This window comes from Protopterus annectens, chromosome 7.part1, assembly GCF_019279795.1.
Source record: "Protopterus annectens isolate FY-2018-M chromosome 7.part1, PAN1.0, whole genome shotgun sequence".
Classification (NCBI taxonomy): Eukaryota; Metazoa; Chordata; order Ceratodontiformes; family Protopteridae; genus Protopterus; species Protopterus annectens.
Window position 1 is genome coordinate 523,291,041 of NC_056740.1, and position 18,293 is coordinate 523,309,333.

Genomic DNA, 18,293 nt, shown 5'->3' on the forward strand with positions numbered 1-18,293 from the left:
GGGACAGCGGACTACCCAAGTGTTAGGACTGCAGCCAATGTGGATCTTCGAACATCTACATTTATGGTAGGTACAAAACTGTACTTTATCTTGGGTTAGATATAGTACCAGAGAGGCACATCGTGAGAACTGTGTTTCTTGTGCTGACTTTAAACAGCAACTAGTGACAGTTCCATTGATGCAAGCTGAAGGTAATCTGACGTGTCTGTTAAAGTTATTCTTCAACAAAACTGAAGATAAATGCAAAAATGAAACCCAGCGTTTTCCAGTCATAAGCAAAGTTGAGAAACCGCCTACAGCGATTTCCTATCCAGGTTCGTATATGTGCATTTCCAGAGATGGCACAGGAAAGAATTATGGCAATATGGGACAGAATTATTGCAATGTTACTGTGAATGGCAATGAAAATCCATTTCTGGAGAACCAAACTCATAGTTTGGCAGACATTTGGTGGCTATGTGGAGGAGACAAACTCAGATCAAGGCTTACGATTCCCTGGAAAGGAACTTGTGCACTTGCAAAGTTAATTCTGCCATTCTACATTTTCCCAGTTCCAGCAAGCAATTTCGTAAGAGAACCTGAAATAAAGCCGAGGTGGTTGAATAAGAGAAAAAGAGAGGCACCGAAGCAATCCTTCGATAGCAGTGTCTACATCGATAGCATTGGCGTTCCAAGAGGCATGCCTGATGAATACAAAGCAATAAACCAAATAGCGGCTGGTTTTGCATCCATCTTTGTCTGGATTCAACCCAATAAGAATGTGGACTGGATCAACTACATTTACTATAACCAGCAGCGTTTTGTGAACTATACCAAAGATGCATTGAAAGGTATTGCTGAACAACTGGAGGCCACTTCGCAGGTGGCATGGCAGAATTGAATTGCGTTGGATATGCTCCTGGCCAAAGAAGGAGGAGTTTGCAGGATGTTTGGGACTTTCTGTTGTACATATATTCCGAATAACACTGCCCCTGATGGGAGCATCACTCGAGCTTTGAAAGGTTTGGAGATGTTATCTGAAGAATTGGCAGAGAACTCTGGGGTAAATAATCCCTTCACAGACTTTCTACAAGCGTGGTTTGGAAAATGGAGTCCTCTCATCAGCAGTTTCCTGGTGTCCGTCGGAGTCACTGTGGCTATCGTGGTGGTATGTGGTTGCTGTTGTATACCCAGTATCAGAGATCTTCTACAAAGACTGGTTGATACTGCTGTTACGAAGATGATGTACCAGCAGTTGCAACAGACTGGTGAAAGTGAATACATTGAAATGTGACTTTTGCAAATGTTTTGAAGTTTAACAGTTTGTCTTGCAAATGAAGTAATATATGCAAAGAAAAGCTTAAGTTTTTACCATATGTTGCTGAAATAAAAAGACAAAAGTGTTTTGAGGGGGGAAATGTTAAGAGAAAAAGTTTTAAAACATACTGTTATTTGTCTCTTTCTCCCATCTAGCAAAATGAATATGCTATTTGCTGAAGTGTTGGTAAGAAAAGGTCATTGAACCATGTTTATTAAAGATGGGCTTTACCTATGATAGATGTAGTTTGCTTATGAACTTGAATAACATCTGTTTTCTATACTTCTGAATAAGAGTTAATTTACTGAGGCAGGCTGTGGAAAATTCCAGCTACCACTGTTGAACTAAGTATGCTGTACCTTTTTGAACGTTCTACACTAACTGTGGTTTTGAGGTAAACATTCTACACTAACTGTGGTTTTGAGGTAAACGTTTCTACACTACTGTGTGGTTTTGAGGTAAACATTCTACACTAGATGTGGTTTTGAGGTAAAACATTCTTTTCTGAGGTAATTTGTGATCCTAGATGTTTTTCCTAGCCAACTGTCAACTGTCAGAAATGTAACAAAAGCTATTTTGGCTAGTAACAGGAAAGTATAAAAGTTGATGTCAGTAAACAAGCTGATCAGATTGAGATCATCTTGGCCAACATGTTGCTGTAATCTGGTTAGCAGTTAATAAAGGAAATTTTCATCACCTGAGGCAGATGTGACTCGCTTGAATTTTTTCTTCTGACAGTTCCCAAAGATGTAACCATTTCACATCTGTGCCTTCTATTTGCTAAAGTTTTAATGAAAACATAAGAAAAACAGCAGTGCAAATGTCTCAAAATTCTTTAATGTTGTGTCTTTCGGCTTTTCCGCTAATGGTTGGCAGTTGATTTTTACGTGCTGAGTTGTCAGCCCTAACGAACAACCTTCAACGAAGGTACGCCCATTCACACATGTCTCCACGCAGAAGACACTCTAGCTGAGAGTCGAACCGGTCAGCTTTTTACTGTGAGGCGACAACGCTACCGCAGCACCACTCAAAATCCTTTAATAAAATAGAATAAAACACAAAGCTTTCAACTTTCATAGGACTCTTCCTCAGTGTAAAAAAGGAGCAACTGCTAATATGATATCAGTATATACACTTTAAAATACCTGCCAGCAAATAAAAATTGAAGACTAAATCACATGTCTAAGAGTACTAATTGTCAGTTCAGGCATTTAAAGAAGTACAAACTCTAAATACTATTTATAAATATATAATAAGTGTTACTTATAAAAATGTAACCTACAAAAGTGTATTTGTAAAAAAATATATATATGTATAAAAAGTACATAAATATGGACACACACACAGATATATATATATATATATATATATATATATATATATATATATATATATATATAAACATATAAATATTATTTTACATACATCTGTCTCACTTTTATAGTGTTTTAATTCTATTTTTACTATTCAGTTCTGGTGGGTAGTCTGCTCTAAAATAATTTATCCAGTTATATTCTTCAATCTCTGTTCTATTATTCAAGTCAACTCCCCTAATAAAAACAGAAACTTTAGCTAAAACTCTAAATTTAAATGTATGTTCCATACCACAAGCATCAGTATGCTTTAAATAATGCATTTGTTTTAGTGCACTTACGTATGTCTGACAAATGTGAAGCAATTCTGTCTTTCGACTTCTGATTAGTTTTGCCTATCTAAAATTACAAACATTTTTCACAATTTGCCAGATAAACCACATTCTCAGTAAAACAAGTCGCATATACATTAAAAAATGAAAATTAATTTTTCCGTTGAAGTAGGATGACTAAATTCATTAGCTGGATTAATCAATTTACAAAAGACACAGTTATAACATTGCATTGCCTGATGTTTATTAGTAACAGAAGTGGCCTTAGTACTATTAGAGAGGGCAAAATCCTTATAACACAACTATTGTTACAGATTTCTTTCTTTCTTAAACACAAAACTGGGTTTATCACCTACAGATTTTTGAATTTCATTATCAGATGTTAGAATATCCCAATTTCTTTCAATAATCTTTTGAACTTGTGTAGTATGTGTATTGTACTTGGTAATATAGCATTGGTTATCAATGGTAGGGCAATTCTCTAATGCATTACCTAATAAGTATGGTTTGCCTAATTTTTCTCTTTCAGAATTTATAAATAATATACCATCATTAATAATTTTATTATTATATTTTCTTTCAGCACTGGGTGATTGAATCTTCAATTTTCATTTGCTGGCAGGTATTTTAAATTTTATATATTGATGAGATTGTAGCAGTTGCTCCTTTTTTACACTGAGGAAGAGTCCTGGGAGACTTGAAAGCTTTGTGTTTTATTTGATTTTATTAAAGGATTTTTGAGACGTTTGCACTGCTGTTTTTCTTATGCTCTTGCCTATTGTTTTACACCAGTACATTTAGCTACCAGAGCATTTTTGTTCTTGTTTTAAAAGTTTTAACAAAAATTAAGCAAAGTAACAACCCCATGCTTACTGGAGTATGTTAAAATTAGATTTCATCATTTGAGTGCATGTTTTAGTTCAATAAAATACAAAAAGATTGTATGAACTGTTTTTGTTTGTTTTTGCTATGTTTCCTTAACAAATTTTCCATTTATGGTTACTTAACCTGGGAATGGACAGAAGGGTTACGAGGTTATTCTTACCCTTTGTTCTTTGCAACCATCTATAAAATCTTGCATATTTTGAAAAAAGATACAGTCCAGCTTTTGGTAAGTTTATTTTTCTGGTTATTTTATTTAGGTGAGACTTAATTTTTACCTCTTACATTTGCTCTGTCCATTTCAGAACATGAGTTATCTGCACAAAGAGGGTGCTTTTGTTTCAGACTTTTAATCAAACATATGTAAGTTTGTAAAATACAACATATTTTATGTGAAAATTAGCACTTCTAATCAGACATGTATTTTTTATTTTATAAAATTATTCATTATTTTATGCTTGCAGTCGTAGATTTTAACAGTTGTCTGAACGTTAGTTTTTTATTGTACAATCATGCACCCTTCTGATTGAGGGTGAAATTTGTTCATGCCCCTTATTTAACCAATAGAACATGAATGCATATGATTTTCAATATGTGGCAACTTTAACCAGTGACACAGCACTGCGGGATAAAGCTCTGAAGGTGTACCAGACAAATTGGATTCATGTTGTGACCTAGGAGTCAGAGGGGCCAGGCATGGAGAGACTGCAATGAGTGCCATTCCAGCTCACTCATCTTGGGTGAGGAAGTTGATTTCATCTTGGAGGAGGAATGCCTGAGAATGCGGTTTTATGTAAACGGGGAACAGGCAAGAATGAGCCTTGACAAAGGGTGTTCAGACTGCTGCCACAGAACTTGAGTGAGGAGAAGCATGTGCCAACTTTTGGCTTAGCGTTGCAAGGCATTGCAGCATGCCAGTTTAGGAACAAGAGGAATTTTAGTAGATAAAAGTGAAAACACTGAACTAAGTGAGAAAAATTTTTTGGCTGACTCTCTGCCCATTACGTTCCCTTAAGATGAGGGTCTGTATGGCAGGTCTGACTACACATGTAAGGGTCTGATAGAATGGGAGAACAAGTAGACCAAAATATCATTGACTGGTGAATGATACTTAGACTTGAAGGGTCCAGAAAAGAAGTGGCAGGTCTAAGAGCATTTTGAAGCATTATTGTTTTCTGTGCCAGTCTTAAACTTGATTTATTAGATTTTTCAGGTCCTGTCCAAACAATGGAACATCAGGACTGGTGCTCTGGGATCGTCTTGTGACAGTAATGAACTCCTCACAAGTTCAAGTTCCTCTCTACCCATGACTCCCTGCTGCTACTAAATACTCCAGATCTCATTGCCACAATTTAAAAAAATGACATCTCCAAACAGCTCAAGCATTAGAAAGGTGTGTTGAATAAGTTATGAACAGTTAAGTAGTCATTTTCTTCACTTTTCTACTGGGGCACATATGACATATGAATTGGCAGACCTCTTTAGCACTTTATTTTTCTGAATATTCTGATTTTTTTTTTTTTTTTTACTTTACTGTCTGTTTCCCCTCCCTATTCCGTCACATCTTAAGCCACTGGCCACCTTTCTTGCCTGATGTCTTTTTTTTTTCTTGAATGGGATTTTGTACTTGTGGTATGTTTTGACACTGTTCAGGACAGGATATGAATAAAGAAGAGAAGCTGGGTTTTAGGAAATGTAAGCATTGTGGCACAAGATACCACCACAAGATTCCCACAAATTGTGTTTAGATTGTTTCGGGGCAACCATCTTTCTAGTAACTGCAGTATTTGTAAACATTTCAGTACTAAAACCTTGTTAAACTCAGAAGTAAGTTAGTGGTTAAGGACATTTCTTCCTCCAGACTCCAGTGGGAAATGCAGGTGTCCTTCCTTTGTTACTGTATTTTTACTGTAAAAATATCCTAGTGAGGCTAGCTGTATGTTCTGCTAGCATAACAATGTAGGGCCCTTCCACTTGCAGTACATCTGATGTATGTCCTATGTCCGAATTGTAAGGCACATAAGTGCAGGCATCAAGCCTTAAGAACTTCTTTGCTGCCAGTCCAGAAGGACCGTTTTGAATTTGGTATGAAGGTCATATGATTAGTACAGTTCACCAATCCTAGGGCAGATAAGTGCCCCATTTGGGCCTCTTCCTTTTAGCTTGTTTCATTGTAGGTACGACATGGGGATATGTGACTGTGGGAGGCAGATTCCCCATAAGGACAGACGAAATAAGAGACTTTTTTGTTTAGGTGCAGAGCATGACCATAAGCAGTGTTCTGTTTGTCAGGCCTTTTTCTTAAGACCCTGTGCAACTGTCTTTTCTCTCTTTTGGTCTGCCTAGAACATCAGTACCTTAAGATCCTTGCTCGAGGAGCCATGGCTTCAGAATCTTCCTGCCAGGACATCCAGCTAACTTTGAAAAAGAAGTCAACGAAATTAAGACCAGTGGCTTCTGTTGTCCTGTCTTTGCAGGACATCTGTCATGTCAGATGAAGAGACCGTGGAACATCTGATTCAGATGCCTGCCCCATCTGTCATTTATTTATTTATTTACATTTGTTTACCAGGAAATTCCAATGGGACACGGGTCCTTTTTCAGTGGAGGCCCGGGGAGAAAAGATTCACAGAACAATAAATGAGCAGCAGAGTACATGAAGAACAATTTAATATACATACAATAGCAAATTAATAAATACTGCAGCAAACATTAGTTATACAAACAATATGAAACATAGTAATGAACAGATATACCAATATCTAGCTAAAAGCTAGGAATAAAGGTAGGCTGTATATACAGATAGTACTAAGCTCAAACAGATACTGTTCTAAACTCATATACCTAAATCTTATATACAAATATTGCACTAAACTCAAGCAGATATAAAGCAGAAGCTCCACACGAAGGTGGAACAAGTTATAAAGGGCTAATGGGATGGAAGGGGAAGCTAGAAGAGTAAGAGAGGAGACTGAGTGAGTAGTATATGTGGTAATGAGAGGAAGCTAGGTGTAAATAAGTTAGGTACGTATTTGGAGTTGAGATGAAGTGAGAGAGTTAAGCATGTTATAATGGGTCTGAGGGACTGAGTGAGGAGGGAAGCGGAGGGTAAAGGGTGAGCCAGAGCCTGCAGAGGAAGGAATGCAATGATAAGACCATGTCATGATTCCATTGGAGGCCTGTATGGCTTGTGCAACTTGCACATCCTCTGAGGATGAGTTGACGTCCATTGAGGATGAGGAGGAACTGCCGCTGGTAATTTTTGAAGGGCCACAGGGGATTCCACAAATTTTAGTGAGAGAAGAAATACCAGGTTCTCACTTAGATGGGCCAGACTTCAGAACCTCCAAGGTTTGTCAGAGCAGACATCCCTGTTAAAAGGAAACTGAAAACAAGGCATGTTGCTCCTATTGCTAAAGGCTCCCAAAAGACTAGCACAATTTTACCCAAGGTCTTTTTTAAAACCCTCATGACTTTAAAGCCTCTTTGGGGGTTGTCAGGCCCTTCTCCTGTTGGGATTCCTTTTTCAATTCCCTCAGAAAGGACTAGGGAGACTTCTGATTATGATGATGATTCTGTGGAGGAGTCTAGTTTAGTTTTCCCATATCATTCACCTCTTACTTTGTGATGTTATGAGGAGAAGGAGGGATACTCTTTCCCCTGATTCTCCTGTGGAACAATTGTCCTTTAAGGATAGAACAGTTTAAGTGGGAAAGCTCTCAAATGTCAGAGGTTCAAAAAAGATAAGTCCCTTAGACCTTCTGCAGTGCTTCCTGTTCTAGAGGCTCCATTAGGCACCTTCACATCTGCTTCTAAAGACCTGAGTTTCAGCCTCCTGCCCCTAAAAAGATTGACAGGTTTTATAAGTTTCCTGATCAAAAGTTTGTGTAAGAATCCCTCATCAGACCCTGCTGTCATTTCCCTCTGTACTGATAAGCCCTCTAAGCTGCTTTCTTCTTCGAAACTCTAGCCATCTGACAAGGATGGTATGGCCATTGACCAATATGGTAAGAAGGTGTATACCTTTGCTACCTTGGCTTTTAATGCCATCAGTTATCAGACACACATGACCAGATATGTACTTTCCCTTCTTTCCAAACTGGAGACATATTAACTGACATTCCTGAGTGTGTTACTAAATCTTTAGCCCTTTTTTTGCTCAGTTCTCTTTTCCAAGTAGCTAGACATTCAGTTAAGTGTAGCTATGATGCTAGTGATGCTTCATCTAGGATGGCAGTGGCAGGGTCAGTCATTAGAAGGTAGTCCTGGCTTAGGCTTCAGTCCCTTCCAGGGGACGTAAAGGCAAAGTTATCGGATTCGTCTCTGGATACCCAGAATTCGTTTGACTCTGTTGCAGCAGAAAAGGGTAAGGTTGGTGAGGTCACACAAGATCTTAAGCAGACTTTTCTTTCCCCTGTTTTGAAGAACCAGTGGAACTTTCCAACTAAACCAGGTCCCTTTGTGACTAAGCATCCAGAACAACCTTTAAAAGGTAAAAGATTCAAATTTTTTCTGAAAAAAACAAACTAAAACTCTAGAGGTAAAAAGTCATCCTTTCAGGACAAGCCTGTTTCAATTAATCTGTTCTCCTCTTCCCCTCAACCAGATCCCTCTTTCTCGAAGATTGTCTCTGTGCTTTCCCATTTGGCTGAAGATCCCAACATACGTATGCGTTATATCTATAATTCAGAATGACTGCTCCATGGTATGGAAGGTCCCTTCCTCCCTTCTCAGGGATTCCTCAGCCTCCTCCTTGCCAGTTGTCTCATTTTCTACCTCTACTTCAGGACCTGTTAGTTCAAAGTACTGTTCCGTCAGTACCTCCTTGACAGAGGGGGTAAAGTTTTCTATTCCAGGATTGCCAAGAAGGAGGGTTCTTGGAGGCCCATTCTAGAACTCTTCCTTCTCAACACTTCTCTCAAAGCTCCTGCTTTCAAAATGTTGACTGTGCAGTCTGTATTCCCTATATGTTGACCACAGGCCTTTTTTGGTTTCCCTGGATCTGAAGCATGCCTATCTCCATATTCCTATACACCCTCTCTTCAGTAAGCTTTTACTGTTCTCTGTGTCTTCCTTAAATTGTCAGTTCTCTGCTTTGCCATTTGGTCTTTCTACAGCCCCAAGGGTATTTACCAAATATCTAGCCCTTGTCATGGCCTTTTTGCAGACTTCATGGCATTCATATTTTCCCTTAGTTGGACAACCTTCTCATTTAAGCTCCTTTTCACCAGATTCTTCAGCAAGACTTAGAATTTGCAGCGCTTCTTCACAGTGTAGGCCTCACTCTAAATTTAAAGAACTCTGTTCTGACTCCTTCTCATGACCCGTTTTTTTGGGGTTGCAGGTTTCAGACAGTTATTATGGTGGCTTTTCTTGCTCCTCCCAAGTTCCTCTCTTTGACAGCTTTCTTTCAATCCCTTCTTCCTTGCAAGAGACCTCAGCAAGAGAGTTTCTAAGAGCCCTAGGTTTCATGGCATCCACTGTCCCAGTGGTTCTGTTTGCCATACTCTATGTGAGGAAGTTCCAGTGATATCTGAGGACGTGTGGCTTCAACATTGTTGTCCCCTTGACTTTTACATCCCTTTCTTGCCTTGTTTAAAGGAAGGAATTTCTATGGCGGGTCAACCAGATATCTTTAAGTCCAGGTCTTCCCTTTCTGGTATCTCCCCCCATTTATGAGTGGTTTACAGATGCCTCAGACCTAGCCTGGAGGGGGCTTGTTCCAACAGCATCTAGGGTTCAGGGTGGGTGGTCGCCTCAGGAAGTGTCATGGAGATGAAAGCTCTGACCCTGGCTCTTCAGGCTCTGCATTAGCTCTGGTTCCCAGGTCCTCTCAGAGTCTTTATGGACAACAGCATTGTTGTGTGGTACATCAACAAACAAGAGAGGTCAAAGTCTTACCATCTTTGCAGACTAGACCTCATAGCATGGAATATTTCCATACACCATCAGTTGTTTCTTCGGGAAGTCTGTATTCCCACAGAAGACAACATAGTGGCAGACAATCTGAGCAAATCCAGGGATGATCCCCACAAATGGATGTTACACACCGAGGTTTTCCTGAACATTGTTTTTCAGTGGGGTACTCCTCAAGTGGATCTTTTTGTCTCCAATCAGAACAGAAAACTCAAGTTCTGTTCGAGAATGCCAAGTCCTATGGCTTGGAAGTTGGATGCCATATCTTTCTCTTGGAGGTATGCTTTGCCCTGTCTTCCCATGTTGCCAAAGGTCCTACACAAGATTATGTTGGACAGACCCAATATCTTATTGGTGACTCCCTTTTGGCCCATACAGCATTGGTTTCCCCTTCTTTTTCACCTGGCCAGGGTCAGTCATCACAAATTACCCCACAGGCTGGATCTACTCACAAGGCAAGGGTGCTCTAATTCACCTTCACCTTCTCACACTACAAATTGACTCTTTGGGTGATGGGGGTTTAATATCTTTTAGGCACAATTTGTCTTAGAATGTCCTTTAGGTTTTGCAGGAGGCAAGAAAACCCACTATTATAGAATCTTATGTTGCTAAGTGGAAAATATTTTCTTATTGGTGTCACAACAATTAACAGGACCCCCTTTTAGTGGGTATTCCTACTGTTCCTTCCTATTTGTGTTAGTTGCTCTGTTCTGGTCTGGCATACTCTTCTGTTAAAACTCATTTGTCAACCATTTTTGCTTGTCTGCATCTGGATCCTCCAACTTTCATCCAGATTTGAAGTCGAACAGTTTGTAAAACAACAGTCTGCATATTAGGCCTCCAAGAAAATCCATTCTTCCTTCTTTGGGATGTGCATGTTCCTGAAAAGTTAACACAGCCATTTTCTTTGAATCAGCAGCTACTTCCACTTTGTAACTGTCTACCTAGTGGCTTGGACTTCTGCCAAAAGAATCTCTGAACTTCAGGTTATTATGGCCATTTCTCCTTTAGTAGTTTACCGCAAAGATACCAATCCTATGTTATGCCTAATTTTGTCAATGATGTGTCTTTGAATCAGACTATCCATCTTTCTTCCTTCTTTCGTTCTCCTCAAAATAGCAAATGAGAGGATTTCCCTTTCTTTGAATTTGCATATCTAGCTCAGATACTATCTAGATAAGTCTAAAAATATTAGGAAATCTGATCAACTTTTTGTTTCTTTCCAGGATAAGAAATTGGGTTTATCAGTTTCCAAACTAACCATTTCTGATTGGATTTCTGAAACCATTCCCCTTTTTTACTCTTTTCATGTCAGTTTCCTACTTCTGTTTCAGCTCATTTTACTAGGATGTTTACCTCTTCTGGAGCTTTTTAAAGGGTCTTGATGCTAGATATATTTTGGAGATTACTACTTTCTGTGCCTACTTTTGCTAAGCACTCAGATGTGTTTTCAAGGGCCAGAGCAGGGCTTGCTAGCTCCATCCTCTATATTTTTTGGAAAGTTCCTCATTCCTTCTTCTCCCTTCCTTTCTGTGCAATAGCTTTAGTACTCTATATTAAGGAATATTGCAACAGTGACAAAGGAAGGACATAGTAGAGTTGTGTAAGAACTTGCCATAACGGTAGATGTACTACGTGTTACATTGCAGTATCCCATCCCTCCCTCCCTCCCCCATGGGGTTTTCTTTTTTCCCTCTAGCCAAGGGCACTCTTTCTTTTTTTCTGGTTGTACATGTACCGTGTCCCTTTTTTTTCCTTATTTGCTTTTCCTCTTGTTTTCCTGGGGCAGTTCTGTTCTGAGGGTTTGGAGCACTATGTACCTTACCCTGTGGATGTAGGGCATATGTCTGACATATGGTGTGTGAAATGGCCCAGGCTTTAGTATGCTGACTATAGGTACAGCTACGCTGTGCAGGATATCCCTATAGGAAGGAGTACCTCAACAGTGGCAAGTAGTACATCTACTGTTATCTTACTAGAAAAGCAGACGATCAACTAGAGAGACTCACTCCCTGTAAGATTTCTTAGAGGAGAAATACCTATTGCTGCTTCTCTGACTAAGCTGTCTTCTTCTATCGTACAATAATCCTCCAGCACCATGAAGTCTAGACTTTGAGATGGTGTACAGGTAGCTTTCTATCTGAGAAGGAACCCTCTAAGCTCATTCATTTAAGATCTCACTCAGCAGCTTATGTTCACTCTCACATTTCCATCAGGATCCTTATAAAAGTGGATCGGGATAGATGATGTCAGCCTTTAAGGCCCATCTTAAGTACTGTGTCACCTTAGTCCCAACAGTTACCACCACAGGCTTAGAAATCCCACTGACCACCCAACTGTTCATTTCTCCTATACCTTCTCCAGGCCAAGGCTCAGCACCGGCAGCAATGGAATCATTATTGACTATTACATCAGCAGGTCAGTGACACTGATAATGATGTCTTTGATGTTGACAGTTGTTATGCCCCAGGTGTTTGGTGCCGTGTCTTTGGCACTGATGGGAGCAGCACCAAAGTTTTTGGTGCCTTTTTCACTGTCTGAGATCTGTGCGTTTGATGTTTTGGAACAGAAGGTTCCCATTTTGGCCATGACACTGGAAGCCTTAATTTTTGATGGTCAGAGCAGGTTCATCAATGTCAGCACATACCTTGACCTTCTTTGGTTCTGGCCATGGGCACGTTGGTGGACTGCATATCATAGAAAGAAAACTACATCTAGCTTCTTTGTATTCACTGTATGAACAGTGCCAGTTCTGCTCTGAGATACCACAGAAGCTAGACCCCTGAGACGACCATCTTGTAGGCCCCCCTCAGGGCCAGAAGATTACTATGCATATGCTGGTAAGATCCAGAAGACAATCTTCCCAGGAAAGTTCAGACAAAGACTTCCACCCCAATCCCCAAGGAAGAGAAAATGTAAGTGAAAGCACCTTGGCTCCCCCTTTGTGTCTCCCACTTTATACAGATGTGGACAAAGGGAAGTTTCCCCAAAAGGACACAATCCTCAGTGAAATATTGGGGATGATGAGACAGAAGGGGTCATGATCAGTAGATCCCACTTCCCCTGAGGATCAGATTGTACAGGAAGCCTATAATTCCTCTCCCCTGGTAGCATGGGTAATGCTTCACTAGACTAACTGGTACATATGGTTTGCAGTAGTGTGTGGAAGAAGATAGACAATAGTTGAGCCCATTCAAAGAAACCCTGATAGAGCCCTTCATACCCACAAAGATAGGTTGTACTGACGAAAGAGACCTTCTTTTGATTTACGTAGTGGTGGCTGCAGCCACTAGGAAGGACATCCCAGAGGACTGCCAAGCTAGCCATACCCCCATATAAAGATTCCAGGATGATGAATAGATTAGGGAAAGCAAATCTGTGTCTAGTACATTTTCTATTAGAGCATTGAACTACATGTCCCATATGATTTGATATAAGAGAATGATTACTCACAAAGTGTCAGAAAATGTAAAACGGTTACCAGTCAGAGTCTTAAGTGGCTATGTTGAGTACTACTACTCTGACGATGCATCTTGTATATAACAAGACGGATGGGTCAGCAAGTGCAGCAAGATCAGACTGGGCTATGAGAAGACAGGCCTGGATGCACCGCACAGATTCCCTGGACCATTTCAAGGCAGCACTCACCATACTCCCTTTGATGGTAATGTACTGCTTGGGCAACAAGTTAAAGAGAGACTGTTAATTGTGATCAAGAGAACAAAATGCTCACCATGTAAAGGACCATTTAAAGTATTCAGAAAGGGGCAATAAAGGTATGGTGTTGTAAATCCTAGCTGCCCCAGCATAGACAGCAACAAGACTGAGGTTCCCAGAACAGAGGGAAATTTCAGTTTGGATGCTGCCCCAGAGGAAGGGGTGGTCCCAACAACCAGGGAAATAGGGGATCCTTTCTGGGATTTTATTCCTATGATCCCTATTGGTTTGCCCAACTGTTCCTCTCTGGAGACCATGAGGTGACGACTGTCCTTACACACTCTTGCATGGATGGACATCACAGAGATTCATGGGTAAGGAGAATCACATCCAGAAGCTACTTTATTCCCTTTTTCAAAAGCCCCTATCTCAGACTTCCCAACCCTTGTCAGTGCTATGCAGACAAAGAGAAACAGCTTTAAAGGAGGTTCAGAGCCTCCTTAGTAAGAGAGCCATCTAAGAGCTTTCAGCAGACCAGAGAAAATCTCTAGATTCTTTTTAGTACCAAAAAGACCAAGGACCTCAAGCTGATTCTCTGTTGACTCAACCATTTTGTAAAGAAGGAGTTTTTGTAAATGGTCACGGTGCAGTCTATACTGTCTTGCCTTCAGGCAGGGGACTTGGATGTGCTCTCTATACCTTCATACTTACCTACACCTAGAGATAGAAAAGGCATCAAGATTTTTTTCCACTTCTAAGTCAGGAAAAATCAGTACCGGTTTCTGAACCTGCTGTTTAACCTCACCACTGCCCCCCAGGTGTTCACCAAATTTATGCCCCCCATCACTGCATACATACAACTTCTAGGGGTACAGATCTTCCCTTACTTAGATGATTGATTCCTGGCAGCCACTTCTATGGCTAGACTTGTTCTAGCAAGGCAATGATTGCTTCAAATCTGACTGCCTTTCGGGATCAAGGTAAATGTGACCAAATCTCAACTGGAACCCTCACAAGATTTGATTTCTGTAGGTTGCCAGCTAAATACATGGAGGCAACTAGTGGTCTTACTACAGGACAGGATTTCTTCAATAGTTTATAAGATCTCCATTCTATTTGTACAAGATGAACTATCAGCAGCTCTTGTCCTCAAGGTACTCAGACGAAATGGCTGCTTCAATGCAAATTGTCCCATGCTAGACTTGACACAAGAATTTTACAATGGATGCTTTGGGTGCAATAGGATCAGTCCTGTCGACCAGTTTATGACAGGATCAAGTTAGCTCTGGTCTCCAGGCAAAGCTTAAATTGGTGGACAGGTCCTCGAAATCTGTAGACAGGAATACTATTCATCCAAGCAATCCTGGTTGAAATTATAACCACATACACATCTACTCTGTGGTGTGGGAGACATGTTTTGGACAAGACGGTACAAGATTTGTGGACCATAGAAGACTCCTCTCTGTTCATAAATGTACTCAATGAGAATAGTCTTCCTAGCATTGCAGGCATTCCAGGAGGTGTTCCCTCTACATGCAATTACCATACAGTCTGACAACATGGGGTAGTATGATATATAAACAAGAAGGAACTTCTACCCGCTATACAAAGAAGCAGTGAGAGTATAGGAGTGTGCTTTGCAATGCTTTATAATATCAATACTTGTATCTCGATCTACCAACATGACGTACTGTGCAGACAGATACTACTGCCACATGAATGGTCTCCTAACATCAGAATAGCATGCAATATATTTAGGAAGTGGGGAAGACACTCCTGCAATATTTTTGTGCAACACCAACAGCAAATGCCCTTTGTCCTTAAGCATAGTTCCTCAAGAAGGACAGGTAGCCAAAGATGTATTCTGCCAGAGATGGCCCCAGGTCTCCTCTACGCCATTCCTCCTCTTCTCCCATTACCAAGACTGTTACAGAACACCAAAGTCTGCATGGCTCAACTCATTCTCCTAGCACCCTTCTGGCCCTGCCAGACTTTGTTCCCCTTGCTGTGGCATCATCTGAATAAGGAACCTCTTGCTTCCCTTGTTGTGGCCTCATCTAAGGAAGAAACCTTTTCATTTTCTTCTTCCTGTTCCACAGCACTCCGCACTTCTAAGTCACCTGTCTGCATAGGCTCACATGAATACATGGCCCCTTCATCTAACTACTTGATTTCTCCAATCCCAGTAATGGCCAGGATCCCTCATTTCCTTCTGGATGTCATTAAACTTATTGCAGCCTCTCAGAAGCCCTCAACCAGGAGAATCTGTAAAGGGAAATGGAAATAAAAATGTGTGGACATGTGAGAGAAACATTTGACAAGGTATTAGCCTTCTTAATAAAACTGTCTAACAAATGAGCAAGTTACTCCTCAAAGTACATCCTTAGCCTCGCATGGATCCTGTAAGACTTTCATTAAAGGAATTTTCCATTTCAGACCACTGATAGTCAAAGTAGCTCTGGCTTGGAATTTCAGTTTTACACTTAAAGGTTTAAGGAGACATCCCTTTAAGCTGGCAAGTTCTACTGAACTTAAGTTCTCATTGTGGAAGACTGCCCTGTTGGTGGCTATTGCTTTAGCCAGAAGAGTCTCCAAGCTTTCTACACAATCCTCACAATTATCCTACATTATTTCCATCAGGGCCGGATTTCCCTCCAGACAAAACTGTCCTTTATGATCAAAGTAGTAACTCAAAATAATCTAAATCAGTACATTCACATTTTGGTATTCATTCCAAAGTGTGCTAACAAACAAAAGTACTTGTTGCTTTGTCTGAATGTACCCAGTCAATTAAGGTACTATTTGGATCCTACAAAGACTTTCAGAAAAGATGAACAACTTTTTGTCAGTTTTTCAATGGCTAGACTTGATTTAAAGATTACTAAGAGTACATTGGCTAAATGGATTTCAGACTGCATTTCCATTGCTACACTACAGCAGACAAATAGCAGCACACTCTTTTAAGGCTCAAGCTACATCCATAGCATTTCTGCGTAACCTTTCAGTTGATGAGATAGCAGTGGCTACTTGGTCTGCCCTGTATACCTTTGTTTTGCATTGCAGCCTTGACTGTATTATTAGGATGAGAGCATCGACTGGGACAATCATTCTTAAATGTTTTCTGGGTTAAGCCACCCACGTTAGCAGGGAACTCTATCCTGATGTTCCAGTATTCAGAAAGAACCCGAGAAATGCATAACTTATGTACTTACTGGAATATTAGATTTTTCTTGATCGTGTTGGGACAGTGGAACAAGTGATCTACCTTATCCCTCCAAACTGACCCATTTTGAGGGGTCTGCAAGTTGTCTTGCACTTCAATTTTTTCTCTATTCCTTATTCCCCTTTCTGGATATAGCTAGATGTATTAGATTTTGGCATACTCGAGCTGGAGGATTCAGCAGCAACAGGTTTATATGTCTAGGGAGGAGATTGAGATTGTGAGGAGTTCATCGCTATCACTAGAGGATGTCAAAGGTCCCAGTCCTGATGTTCCAGGGTCTGCACAAAGACCAAAGAAATCTTAATGTTCCAATAAATTCATAATGTAAGTTTTTGTAGGCTCTAGGATTATAGAAAAGTAGCTGCCTGAACCAGTAAGGTAGTATTGGTCAGATACTAATGTTCCTCTTAAGTGTTTTCATGGCTCACAAGGCAAGAATATTCAAGGAAGAACACATGTCCAATAAATCTTAACAAACTAAATGAATAAATACTTTAACTCAAAGCCTGAGGGTGCCAACAAATTATAACAAAATAAAATTTGCAGCTGCCAAGACTTGTTCAATTCCACTTGACCTGATTAAAACCACAGTTAGAGTAGTACTTAGTTCTTCATCAGATCAATGCATATGTAAAAATAAAAAAGTCTAAAAAATATACCCCACCACCATAAACATTAAAATACAACGTCTATCAGTAGTTATGGTCAGAAGTAAGTTATGTGACATTTTCATGATGGTAAATGTTTTTTTTTTTTCAGACTTCCAAGATGGCTGCACACTGGTTAACAGCTGATTATAGCTCTCTCATTGTGAAAACAGAAACTGAGAAATAACAGCCAGTGATATAGTCAGCCTAGGTAAAATTCAGTTACTGGCTTGCAAGTGCATGGTCTGGATGCCAGCAGAAAAGAAAATTGGATAAACCAAAAGAGAATAAACCACAAAATGTGAAGAGAAAACACTGGCTAGGAAAGATACTGCAGCTGTTCAGCAAAACAAAATTTAAGCTTCAGCTTTGGTTCAAGAGATGTCTTCCAATAATTTTGAGGAAAACATAAATCAAATGTACATGGAGATAATTAAAAATAAATGAAACGTTGAAGGAATAAATCAACTCAAATAAAAAGCTAGAAAAATAGAAGCTTTAACTAACTTTTCAGATGTACTGATAAAATTGCAAAAATCAGAGGTTGAAATAAAAAAGGCTGACTGAGTTTGATGCTCTAAAGTAGAAATTTCCAAAGTAGAAGAGTTTGAAGACAGAGTGCATAAAAACCTAAGATTTTGTGTTGTGCCAGAAAAAAATGAAACTATATTAATTTTATGAAGGCACAAATAAGCAACTGGACTGGTGTTCCACAGCAGCATTTGTTAACCGAAAGGGCACATCAAGTGCATGCTACAGACGTGGCCATGAGAAAGCAGTCAAGCCCTATATTAGTAAAAATTCTGTCATAACAGCTGAAGGATTTGATACTGATAAAATTGTTGTGGAAGGGAAAAATATTAAAATTGGACACGAGTATTTGTGGAAAGTGATTATTCAGTGTACACCAGGCAGAATAGAAGCAAATTTATCCTGGCAATCATTGAATGTCAAGAGGTAGGTGTGAGATTTAAGCTGCTATAGCGAACTTTCTTCATAGTATTTTTCCTAGAGTTTCAAAGACCT

The 18,293-nt window shown here is 39.8% G+C and overlaps 1 protein-coding gene across 1 annotated transcript in view; it reads left to right on the forward strand.

Moving 5' to 3' along the window:
- Positions 1-18,293, forward strand: part of PIGB (phosphatidylinositol glycan anchor biosynthesis class B) — a 369,888-nt gene that overhangs the window by 69,394 nt on the left and 282,201 nt on the right. Inside the window, exon 3 of the mRNA XM_044078951.1 lies at positions 3,936-4,053. Within this exon, the coding sequence (XP_043934886.1) occupies positions 3,936-4,053 (118 nt within the window). The remainder of the gene's footprint in view (positions 1-3,935; positions 4,054-18,293) is intronic.